The sequence below is a fragment of the Rhinichthys klamathensis genome, unplaced genomic scaffold (assembly GCF_029890125.1).
Source record: "Rhinichthys klamathensis goyatoka isolate OS25496 unplaced genomic scaffold, OSU_Roscu_1.1 h1tg000838l_1, whole genome shotgun sequence".
In the NCBI taxonomy this organism is placed as follows: Eukaryota; Metazoa; Chordata; class Actinopteri; order Cypriniformes; family Leuciscidae; genus Rhinichthys; species Rhinichthys klamathensis.
In genome coordinates, this window is record NW_026607216.1 from 284,246 (window position 1) to 297,448 (window position 13,203).

The 13,203-nt window shown below is 38.9% G+C and overlaps 1 protein-coding gene across 1 annotated transcript in view; it reads right to left on the bottom strand.

Moving 5' to 3' along the window:
• The window catches only part of ptprna (protein tyrosine phosphatase receptor type Na), a 43,587-nt gene that overhangs the window by 12,757 nt on the left and 17,627 nt on the right, over positions 1–13,203 (bottom strand). The window contains exons 5-13 of the mRNA XM_056243754.1: positions 11,362–11,515; positions 10,962–11,271; positions 10,396–10,521; positions 10,158–10,189; positions 9,337–9,608; positions 8,634–8,720; positions 8,442–8,521; positions 8,210–8,274; positions 691–900 (exon numbers count right to left, since the gene is read on the bottom strand). Coding sequence (XP_056099729.1) covers positions 691–900; positions 8,210–8,274; positions 8,442–8,521; positions 8,634–8,720; positions 9,337–9,608; positions 10,158–10,189; positions 10,396–10,521; positions 10,962–11,271; positions 11,362–11,515 — 1,336 coding nt within the window. The remainder of the gene's footprint in view (positions 1–690; positions 901–8,209; positions 8,275–8,441; positions 8,522–8,633; positions 8,721–9,336; positions 9,609–10,157; positions 10,190–10,395; positions 10,522–10,961; positions 11,272–11,361; positions 11,516–13,203) is intronic.

The following is a 13,203-nucleotide window of genomic DNA, read 5'->3' on the forward strand; positions in this document are numbered from 1 at the left end:
TATGTAGTATTTCTAATGCTTGGATTTTTTCAGGTAGGTCTATTTCATTTGTGTCTTTGTTCTATTGTAGTTTATTTTCTTATGTATGCTTGCAATTCATTTGTTTGTTCTTATTTTATCAATGTTAACTTGTCTTCAGTAAGCTTTTTTTTACTTGGACTAGTATTAGTTATTAGTGATATTGAAAATAGTGACAAGAATTATGAAATTTCAATGGTATCAAAATTTTTGATATCATAAAAACCTTATTTAAACAAAAATAACTACATTGTGGTATATATAATTATCATAAAATAAAATTACTTATATCGTGATATAAGATTTTGGTCATATCGCCCACCCCTATACAATTGTATATAGGCTATAAAGAATCTTTAAAAAAATGTATCATGGTTTCCACAAAAAAATATTAAGCGGCAAAACTGTTTTCAACATTGGTAATAATAAGAAATGTTTTTTGAGTATCAAATCAGCATATTATAATGATTTCTGAAGGATCATGTGACACTGAAGACTGGAGGAATGATGCGGGAAATTCAGCTTTGACATCATAAAATTACATTTTAAAATATATTCAAAAAGAAGACAATCTTACTGTTTTATGGCAATATATATAAAATATTGAAAAATCCTTCTCAGAAGCATTTGCATTTGTGTTGAAGCGTGTGTGTGTTTAACAGTGTGGGCTACCTGGTAATCAAAGTGGGTTTCCACACCAGCTTCTGGTCCCAGACCCAATTTGCCAGAGGCTAACTGACGGGCGTGGTGACGGAGACAGGCGACCGCCAGGGCGACTATCAGCACCGTGCCCACACACGCCATGGCCACCATTGTCAGGATGACACCACGCGACCCCTCCCCTACCCGTGTGGCCTGGGGCAAGCCACGCCCCTCGCTCCTCTATGATGTGGGAGAGAAAAATAAACAAACGTGAGATAACATAATGCAAAGAGGGCGATGGCACAGAAAAACAACATGAAAATAAAAGCATTTCAGACGTCACAAGGAGCAAGTGAGGAAGGTTCATCGTTCGTGTGCCTTCTCTGGCACAAAACAGTGTCTCTCGTCCCCTCTTTTGTCTCTCTCTCTGTTTGTGTAAACAAGTCGGATGTCATCATCGACTACTAATTACCCTGGCAACCCAGGCACACGCGCACAGCCACGTGCCACCCTGAAATAATTAGACAAAGTCACTGACCCGCCCGCCCCACTGAATAATTACCAGCAAGTAAACAATTAAGGAAATCCCCCACACAATGGTGGGGTCATTCACTCTGAGGGGATCTCTTTCAAACTCTCCTTTATTTTTATTCGATCTCTCTCTCTCCGTCTCTCTCTTTCTTACCCGTTTTCACAATCTGTACTTATAGCACATCAAGAGAACAAGAAAACGAAGGGACGCAATGATTGCTGATGTCATGCAGCCCCTCTGCCCCCGTGTCTCCAACCCCTGCCTGTTGGTGTTGCCATGGCGTCTGGGAGCCTCAGCAGGGGAGAACAGGCCGTAGCGCTACCATGGCAACAGCAGAATGCTCAATGTAATTCATGGCCATCACGGTGAGCAGAGGAAATGAGAGACGAGAGGAAATATGCTATTGTCAAAACGCCTACGCTGTTCAATGAAATTACATGTGGTGTTATCTAAAGAAACCACCTTAGTATGTAACACTGACAGAAATATCTATTTAATCCGTGTCCATTTTAATTATCACCTTCAGGTGTTTTATTATTTCGGTATCTTTGGTATGTTTAAAATGAACAATTACGTTAAAATGTACATCTTCTATAGCGATCAAACATATCCTAGTAGACATAGTCGTTTATGTCTAAAGTTTCAGTATTTTAGATCCGTGCAATCGCTCTTAAAGTGACAGCAGCCTAATTTTCCTGCTGATGTCTGTGTTTTTAATGTTAATCAAACAACAAAGGACAAAGAAATAAAATCACTCACTGCTTTTGACTGAATAACTTTAGTTACTTTAATAAGGATTAATTACTAAGGATGTTTCATTTCTACAGTGAAGAATATGCAGTGTTATTTTACATTTGCTTGCTTTATTAAATTTCTATACCTGAAAACGACTGTCAGACCTACCAGGAAAAACACGAAAAGCACTGTTTATTTCATTTGTATTGTTGTTATGTTGTATTTATTTGCTTTTGCTTGTAATTTGATTAGTTTTTTATTGTATTGCTGACTGTTTACTTGATAATGTTTTAAATTTATATTAGTTAGGCTAGTATTTTCAGCTGTGGTATCAGAATTGGAATAGAGGATTGTGAATATTCACTCGTATCTAATATTTTGGTGTCATTACTGCCTGTTTTTGCAAGAACAGTTTCGTGGCGGGAAATAAAATATTTATGGCCAGTACATTTTATTAAGTCACCAGCTATTGGCAGGTGTAGCAAAAAGTTACTTTTAGGCCCTGTGTGCAAGTATCGGCAAACCTACAGTACATAAGTTAACGGTAAATAATATTTTACCAAAATTACTCAAATAAAAGAGAATATTCTCTGTACTAAAATAAACTAAAGCTTCTAAACTAAAATAAAATAAACTAAACCAGAGTTTCTCTAAAACTAAAAACATAATCACACAACTGCACTTGCTCAAGTAAATGTATGATTGGTTCATTTAATTGATAACTAAATGTATAACTTAAAAAGTCTAAAATTAATATTACTTTCATCCAGCATATCAATTATTATTTGGTATGGAAATAATTCTGAAAAAGAATAGGGGATTATGGCAAAAAGAACAGTTACTTAATTCCTTCATTTGTTTAAACTATATGCCTCTCACATCAACCAAAGATGATCAAAGAATTTAGTGTACAATAAGAACAAAACAGAAAAAAATGCAACAGGAACTTTCAACAATCTATTCTTACACCGGCTATAATTTTCGCACAGACACCCACTGGCTGTTCTGAGAGGGTGGAACAGACCTTCAGGCCTTCAAAACGGGCTCTGCAGCCGTTAGAGCTGAGCTAGCAAAAGAAAAAGATTGAGTGAATAAGCACTTAAGTCTGACCACAAAGAGGTTAGGACGCCTTCCCTTCTTTTCTGTCCTTTCTCGAAATTCATCAACTATTTTCTCCCCTCGCTCCATGTCCTCCTCACACCCACTCTCCCTCTCTTTCTCCTTCTCTGTTCCTCGCACGTTTCATTCTATCCCTCTTGTTCCCACTCAAATTCGGCCTTTTCTCCTGAAAAGCTGGAAGAATGTTCCGGAGAAGAGATTGAAGGAGGGAGGGGGTGGTGGTGTTGAAGCAAGGGTGCGCGACTGGACGGAAGGACAATGGAGGAGGAGATAAGGGGTGTGGGGCGCCTCACCTGCTACTCCAGAGAGGCCCCCGAAAGGAAGACTGACAGGCTTTTAGAACGGAGCACGGGAGCAGGCAGGAAAAATGAGCTGGTTTAGGACAAGAGGACAAAGGCCCCCCAAGGTCTGAGCGGAGCAGGCAGAGAAATGAGGAGGCAGAGAGAAAGCGGGAAAGAAGGCAACTGATCTCAAGGAGAGAAGGCATGGTTACAGGGAACGAGAGAGTAAAACTCTTGCGCAGGAGGGGTGAAATGGGTGATACGTGAGGAATAACCGTACAAGTGAGGTCATATTTACGTAAAGAAAGATTCAACACGTACTCCACACACACACGAACAAGTCGCCACGAATACAAATGTGCATTTGAATCACAATAAGCTGCTAGCCGAGAAGCATAATTCAAACATCTGTTCATCAAGAAGCGGGAAAATAGGATTCAGGGTCCCAGGACCCCCTCCTCGGTTCCCCCATGACCCCTCTGACATCTAACGCGCCCTTTGACCTCAGCCACAAAAAAAGAAGATACACACACACACACACACACACACACACACACACAAATACACACACGTATGGCTGTGTGTGTGTGTGTGTGTGTGTGTGTGTTGTGCTTGTTTGTTTTTGGAAGATCTCGGGGGCAAAGATCACCGAAAGCTTCGCACTCTGAATCACAATAGGCAGTTTGGGCACGGCCGAGATGTCCGAGTGAGAAATAAAGCGCCGAGACTCTTGGTGATCTAAGATTTCATCAGTCTGTCTGTCCCATTATGAATCTTCTGCTCCATTCACTCCTTGTCAATTGATTTCACAATTCAGCAGAACTCATCTTATCTGATAGACGCGCTCAGACTATGACTCGTCAGAATTCTCATCACAGCCGTCGTCTCTCTCAGCCTTAATATTGCACAGCAGAAGGTGTGCAGTTTTCATTAAGTTTCCTCAAAAAAAAAACCTTCAGAGAGTTTATAATGAATGACCCCTTGCAGTTTTTTATAAACAATATTTTGTAATAGCACAGAGTGTAACATAACCATTCATTTGATTTAGCACTATCTAGGTCGAAACTAGAAAATAATGAAAAGAAAGTTTAGATTTTGGGGCTATTTTTACTATAAAAACGATATGGGTAAATAATGAAATGTATTTCAAGTTAACATGAAAAAAAATGTCCAGTTAATTCCGGTCACTGAGTGGGTCATTTTAGCAGTACGTAATAAAAACATTTTATGCGATAAAACTTATTTTGCGACCTGACAATAATACCTTTTTATAATTAGCACATGAAACCATGAGAAATAGTATGAACTTAGATGCACCTGCAATGACTACAAATGGATTACATCATCTCACTCATCCAGCCTGCTCTGCCCTGTTACCACAGCAACCAGTCCACCTGACATCACTATTCAAGACAATTCTTAAAAACAGGGTTTAACAAAAATGTTCCATCACACACATTCATGCATAATACTGAAGATGTGAACTGTAACCAAACACATGTGGTTAATTGTTATTTTAGTATACATTTTTAGAGATCTGAAATCTTATCATAATTTTTCAAATATTACCAAATAATAAAAGTCAAATTTAAAGATAAACTATTTTGAGTGCTGTTATTATGGTAAGATATGATGATACAGTATAGAGGCAAGTTTTTGTTTAAATATTTGTATTTAAAAAAGTGTATAGTAGTGGTGTCAAATCGATCGCATCTAACATACAAGTTTGTAAATATATATGTGTGTGTGAGTGTGTGAGTGTGAGTGAGTGTGTGTGGGTGTGTGTGTGTGTGTGTGTGTGTGTGTGTGTGTGTGTGTGTGTGTGTGTGTGTGTGTGTGTGTGTGTGTGTGTGTGTGTGTGTGAGTGAGTGAGTGAGTGAGTGAGTGAGTGAGTGTATACACACACACATATTATATATTTACAAACGTGTATGTTACATGCGATTAATCACGATTCACGATTTGAAAGCACCAATATATAGTTATATATGTATACAATTAAAATGTATCATTTTGACCCCTGTAAAACTGGAGGGAGAGAAAAAAAAATATTTCAATACGTTTTTACAAGTTTAGTCTGGTGCTGTTTAGTAACAGTATGAGTGAAAGTAAAAGTTTGAGTGGTCACGGTACATTTGTTTTATGCACATTTAAAGAACTGATAAAGCCTACAATATAGTGCAAAACACTGACTTCCACTTTGTTGGAAATGCATTATTCACAACTGTGTCGCAGTTTGTAACTGATTTTATAATTCAAGGTGTGTATGGGTGTGCAAATAGAAAAATGTTAAGTTCAACAATTTTTTTCGACCTGTGACTCTTTTCAAAACAAAACAAATGATTAAATGCATTGCAATGTGACATTTTCACTTTTCTGGAGAAGGTTAAGAGGTTAAACAATTTCCACATGTGGCAAAGAGAAAAAAAATATGTTCTGAAAAAGTGTTTATGAAATATTTTTATTTTATTTGTATTATTGTTTTTTACAAATGTTTACTAAATTAAACCAGGGCGCACGATTAATGGCATCAGCACGTTGATTGAATAATAAAGAGTTAAGTAGCCTATGTCTTTTTATGCATACATTTTTTTTACATTATTCATAAGGAAAATATATAATAGTGTCAAAAACAACCATCAGATAAACATCAGCATATATAATTAAGCATATCAGCATTTAAAAACGAAATAAAGGCCAACAGCCTCAATAGATCTGGTATAAAACAGAACTCACCCGCACACATCTCGTATACCTCTTCACATCACACGCGCCACAACACCACGAGCAGGGCCGTCTTCAATCTCACATTTTCAACCATACTCAAAGTCCACGCATCCCCGGTCGAACAACTTAAGCAACGCATCAAGCAAGCGCTTCAAAGTAGCCGGTGGTTGACGTGAGAAACCAAAACGGAGGGAAAGAGTGGCATACATGTAGTGCCGGAGCGAAAAGGTAAATGAGTGAAAATAAATGGGAAGGACAAGAAAAGGGAGGGGAAAGAGAGAATGTGCCTCCCCGAGAGCTGTGTCCGACTCATATGAAGGCCTCGCTGCCTCTCAGCCCCATTCAACCAATGCCGCCACTTGTCACATCAAACGTCGTTGCCGTAGCGACAGCTCCACATGTTGCTGATGGTGAAATGGTGGGGTGGGGGAGGTTCTGATGCCCTGGATAGGTCGTCCGTGAGAGAGAGAGAGAGAGAGAGAGAGAGAGAGAGAGAGAGAGAGAGAGAGAGAGAGAGAGAGAGAGAGAGGAGGGGGGGGGGGGGGGGGGGGGGGGGAAATGGGCCGAAAGCAACAGGAGCAGATGGGGGGTACAACGAATGGGGTGTAAGGAAAGTGCCATGGGCCCAAAAAGGGGTTCGTAAGTAATATGGTTTGGCAAGGACACAAACACATCTGGAATAAGCTGGGGACAATACGGGCCAATGATTTATAGAGTAATAAGTGCTTCGATTGATACACTCTTCAATGGGGTTCTATATAGAAAACGTTCTATATAAGGAGAAATGTCTTTAATGATTGCATAATACTTTCATGTTTAACGGGTTATTTAAATTTGATGTAGAAATAAAGTATGTTTATGAGCTGTTTAATTCATAAAAATGTAATCAAATTAAAAAATAAATTACAACAAAGTTAATAAATTGAAATTGAATCCATAAAATGGTCCCATGAAGGGAACCACTAAAAGGTTCTATTATGACAGAACCATATATATGTATATGTGTGTATAGTCTAAGAATGGACTAGTTTTAGTTTGGATATTTTAGTCGTTTTAAGCTTACAAAAAGGATTTTCAGGATGTGACGTTCAATAAATGTAAATGTTCTAGGGTACAAGCAAAATTTGTCATTAATACAATTTCAAGGCAATCTCAGTGGGAGTCCCAAAATTTGGGGATTGCTATGTATGTCAACATGGGACGCAAAAACTTTAATTCATTAAAGAAGAGAATAGAAGTGAAGAAAGAGACTAAAGAAAGAAAGAAGCACAGAGAGACTAAACAGCCTAAGCAGAAAAGCATGTATCCCCATAAAAGGCGGACAAAAAACAGTCAGGTGCAAGCAGGTCTCATTACTGAGGCAGAGGGAGAGAACATTATAAGATAAAGGACAGGGAGAGTGCACACACACATACACACACACACACACACACACTCATACACCGTGCACTTCAGAGCAAAGAAAGTGTCACAGCCCACAATAGAACAAGAAAGAATAATTAAAAATATGAGCAGCCGGATGCAACAAAAGACATTATTCTGCATTCAAGGGCCTGCAACAGCTGTACAAAGTGAAAGGGGAGCGAACGAGGGAGAGCAGAACGCCTCAATATGCACCAAGCACAAAAGCCACCCAAGAAAGTGGGGGAGCGAGGGAGAAAGAAACGGGGAGGGGTCAAAGGCAGAGGTAACAAAAAGAGAATGGCAGAGGGGAGAATGGCATGGGACAAGAAGAGAAAGAATGAGTGAGGGAGAGAAATGAGGCACAGCGGGGAAAAAACGCAGACGGGGGAACGGTACAGTGGGGACGGTTCGAGATGAACGGTGACGATTTCAAAAACATTTCATTTCAAATGCCCTCCTTGTTCGGTTCAGTATTAAACGCCAAAGTGATTCATGAGAACCGAGAATTATATCTCGGTGCGTGATCTGTACATAATAGACGAACAAAACTGTAGAATCTATGAATTTCAATGAGAATGTTGCCTGTTTGCTTGATGAGGACGGTTATGTAGAGAATAAAAACCTGTGTGACAAGAGAGAATGCCTCATTGTACCAACCGGTTCCCATAATCCCTAATCAATAGACCTGCTGATCACAGTGAATGTGTTTTTTCTCTCTTTTTTTCGGTTTGTGGTTGGAGGACATTCTTACCTCTCCCACTCCAGTCTGGATGATTTTCAAACCTGTCTCACCCTCGAGGAACTTCTTCTCAGCTACTGCAATATAAAGACAAAACATGTTTGTGAATGTGTGAATTAATCAATAAGTGCCTGCTCATTCTTTTTCCATTTTCAAATCCTCTCTCTCTCTCTCTCTCTCTCTCCCTTTCCCCAGCCAGCTGGATGTAAATTTAACGGTCCAAACGAGAAGGCTTGTCACTCACCGGCTTTATTGGCCACATCCTCTGCGCTGAGATTTAGAGAGTTCTGTCGGATCCTGAACGTCAGGGCAGAACCAACCACGCTGCACACATGAACAGAGACAAACGTTTTCTTTTATTATCACCCTTTATTCACCAATGTGTTAGTCTCTCCATCCAGCAATGCAAACACACACACACACACACACACTTTACCTGATGTTGATGAAACTGCTCGTGGAGAGATGGATTCTCTCTGCCAGGGTCTCTAAGAGTTTCACACCATCATACAGACTTAAATGACTGGAGGGAAAACACAGGAAGACATATAATACACTTGTTTAATTATGAGCATTTAATTTGACAAATAAATTAAACACATTTCAAGGAACATTCGGCCATATTAACAGAAATACATCAGAAAATCACCAGAGGCACACACTGGACTTTCTATATTTCTATCTCTAAAATAAAAATTTAAATGGTATGTGTTTTGATGTGGTCACCTTAAATTTATTTGACATAGAATAAAAATAAATCCACATATCTTGCCATAAATTTCTATAAAAACTGCTCATGCTTTTCCAGTCATAATTACATAAATTATTTTACATAAAATAATAATTTTTTTAATACATAATATAATCAATTTTATACAGATTGGACTCACAAAGAGCAATTTCCTGATTAAATATTTTAGAAAAAAAAATGATATTGACTACAAATTTAAATGAATACAATATATAAAAAATAAAAAATATACATTTTCTTAAAACTTAGAGGATGAAGATGCTTCACTTTTATTGAAGTTGAGCATGGATTACTGTGTCTACAAATGACTTCTACATCACAGTCAGTTTTCGCTGAATGAACAGTACATAACCATAAAAAGATTTAGGAGCTTGACTGTGACTCCTACCTCTGATTAGTGACGATGTATCCATATTCCTCTCTGGTGTTTGTCCCATCCTTAGCGGTTTTCAGGATGTTGGCGGTTTTCTCTTTTAAATCCAGGTCTTTTGCTGAAAGGGTGGGTCCCACACTGTCTTCCTTAGGCACAGTGGCAGGGGCTGGTGTGGATGCGGGCCGAGTAGGGGTCCGCTGGGGTGGTGGGGTGGAGGGCAGAGCTGAAACAGGTGAGGGGGGTTTGGCTCCTTTTTGTGACACTTTTTCACTGCCTTTTACAATTGTCTGTCGATTGAAAACACAAACTGTTACGTGTTGAAAAAAAAAAATTACTACAAACATACTACAAATTATCTTGCATAGATTTTTTAAACCTGAAAATGCAATGTACAGCTAATTAATTACTCTTTCTGTAACACTTTACAATAAGGTTCATTAGTTAACATGAACTAAGAATGAACAATACTTCTACAGCATTGATTACTCTTGGTTAATATTAATTTCAACATTTACTAATACATAATTAAAATCAAAAGTATTTGTTAACATTAGTTAATGCATTGTGAAGCGACATGAACAAACAATGAACAGCTGTATTGTTTATTAACTAACGTTAACAAAGATTTATTAATACAGTAACATGTATTGCTCATTGTTAGTTCATGTTAGTTAGTACATTACAAACTTTTTCAAGCTTTACGATAAGTGGCAGTGTTATTTAAATAATTAGGTGACTCATTCAACTGTCTGTTAAAAGTGTTGTTTAAAAACGAATCCAGGTGAAAGTGTTAATAGTTGCTTTTAGCGTTTAGATGAATCATTAGATGCACCTACCTCTTTTACCGTGACTGTCCCTGGGGATTGATCTGAGGAACAGAAAGATAAGGAAAAAAAAACATCACACAGTGCTTTTTTCCCCCAAGTTATCTAAATGATATTAAAATAAAAACTTGATGTGCATGACAATAAGACCAGCTGCAGTGACTTCCTCCTATATGATTAAAGCAGTTTGCCGATGCATCTGCATGCATGCCATAAGTACATTTGTTTGTGTTGTGATGCCACTTTATACCTGTGTTCTCCATGTTTTGTAGCAGCTGTAGCACTAGAGTAAGTCTTTTTATCTGCTGAGGGCTCAGGTCTCGTGGGTCCACCCCAAGACCCTTTAAAAGACTTGCCAACTGCGCCAGTTTATCATCTGTAACACAAAGTTCAAGATTCAACATTCAAGAGTTCATTGTCATATATCCAGGCGACGTTTTGTTGCACCATACAATGAAATACTAACTCTGCAATCCCTCCCAGCAACCACTAACATCAAAAATTACAGTAGTGCATTTCCTGGGATTTACACCATGACCTTGGTGTTATACAAGCACCAAGAGCTTCTATTTTAGATACAGGAATCCCATCCTTGAGTTTCACAAAAACATATTTGTATTGTTAAATTTAGGAAAGGAAATCTGTGAGCAAACAAGTTCAAAATACACATGCAAGATACAATAAACAGCTCCATAATATGAATTTGCTCCAATTTAAAACTAAAGCAAAAATGGCACATGCAGATTTTAATAGTGAATTGATTACTATGACCACATCTTAACATTTATAGCATCCCAAAAAAGGTACTCCACTCACCATCAAGTCCGGCAAGAGAACTGTAGTCCTGAGGGGGTTTCTTGTTGGTGCGCTGGGTTGAGCTGGGCTGTTCCTGTAGGGTGTAGTCCTCTCCATATTCCAAAGGGAAATCTAGATCCTCATAGTATGGAGCGGCAGGGAGGGCTGCTGCCCCCCTGTGACGGAACGAGGGTTGTGCGGAGGAGAGGTAGAGAGACACTGCATCTTCCAGGAGCTGACGGTCTCTGTCTTTTTGCTGGGATCCAGTTCGAGAGGGTGGTCGCTGGTATCCCATGCTGCTGTGAGGATGGAGTGAATGGGTCATGTCCTCCTGTTAGAGAACAATGAGAAAATGAGTCTAAAAATATTTTTTTCCCCTCATAAATCTGGTTTTCTATGCTACTTTCTATGCCAGATTTACTTGTAGGTATGAGTATGGGTCCATTGGTAGGGCTTGCATCCGGAGCGAGGAGGACTGGTGGGGGTCTAAGACCATGTAATCCACATAGCTCTGAGCTGGACCAGGCTCAGAGTTCGAGCTGGAATAGACCTTCTTAGCTGCAGGCTGTGGCGGCCTGAAAAATTCAGTCAGTTGCATTAAATCTAATACCAGAGATCAAACATCTGAGGTCCGACAAGACCTCTGAAATCAGGTTTTACCGGAGACACTCAAAGGAATAGTTGTAAAATAAAAATTGCTTTATCTTCTGTGTAACACAAAAGGAGAAATTCTGAAGAATGCTTTTTTTTTATACAATCACAATAGATTGGACCTTCCAAGCCTCAAAAAGGATGCAAAAGCACCATAAAAGTATTAGGGATCTTTTAGGGATCATAAACCATACACGTCTGTGCAGTATATATTGGAAGTCTTTTGTGTGAGAAACATAACAATATTTCAGTAATAAGTCATATTTAATGAAAATCTTGGCTGTGTCCAAAATCACCCCCTATACCCTTAAATAAGGCACTATTAGGGAACTATTAGGGCACTATTTAAGTGAACAGCCATTTGTAGTGGTGTCCGAAACCATAGTTGACGATATCGAGTGCACTCATTCAATCCCATAATGCACCGCAATAATGAGTGTACAACCGATGTACGCTCAACGGCGTATACAAGAGAATACCCATAATGCACTGTGAGCGGGTCGTGCCAAATGAATTCCTGCATCTGACCAGAAGACGGCGCCCGCAGCTGAATCATCCATCCATCCATTTTCCAAACCGCTGGTCCAATGTGGCTACAGCGTAATATCATACAGGTATAAATCCCTTTTTAATGGATTATTAAATTGTTTAATTAAGTTTTATACATGTTAGTTTCCATGACAGAGTTCAAGATAAATCTTTTCAACTACTGGAGCTGCGAGTTTGCTAAGTTTCAAATGATTATTAAACAGCAAGTACAAGCGGCAGCCCTTCCGGCGCACTCAGTGTCCGAATTCACTCACTCGTTTTCATTCACTCCTTCAAGTGGATAATATTAGTGGAGTGATGTAGGGAATAGTGAATGAGGGTATAGGGGCCGATTTCGAACACAGCTCTTGATAACTGTTGGAACCGAAGGCTTCGAGTTTGAGTTTCTCCCAATAAATGCAAAAACACCAAAAATAAATCTTTAAAAAGAAAATCTTGACCAAGCAAGCTCTACTTTGAACATTCATGAGGGAAGTAGGTATTCATGAATAAAATATTCTGTATCCATTGACTGATAATGTTTAAAACACGGTCTGAAAAATTAATTAAAGCTGCAGTCCGTAGCTTTTTTTGGGTTAAAAATGATCCAAAATACATATTTGAGAAAATACATAACCAGCCAGTGTTCAAAACTATCTGCTTTCCTTAGCTCGATTCAAAGCGGTAAGCTTGTAATAATGTTTTTAATTCCAGTGGTACTGGTGGATTTCCGCGGGAGATTCGAGCAAGTCTTTGCGTCATTACGTCACATCTGTACACATAAAGAAGAGTCTCGGCTAGTAGGCTATATTGCTTGTGAGGATGTTGGAGGTGGAGATTTATAGCCTTTTCTCACAGCGCTTAATATAATTAAACTTATCAATTTGATGGCGGATCCAGAAAGGTTCAAACGACAATCACCAGTGACAACTAGAGATTCACCCGCTGTAAAATGCAAAAGACTTCGTTCGGACTTCGGAGTGGCTACAGAAAAAAAGAGACTGCAACCGGACCCATGCGAAAACAAGGATACATATCAGAAGGACATTACATGTAGTCACGCAATGCTGACGTTGTTAACATT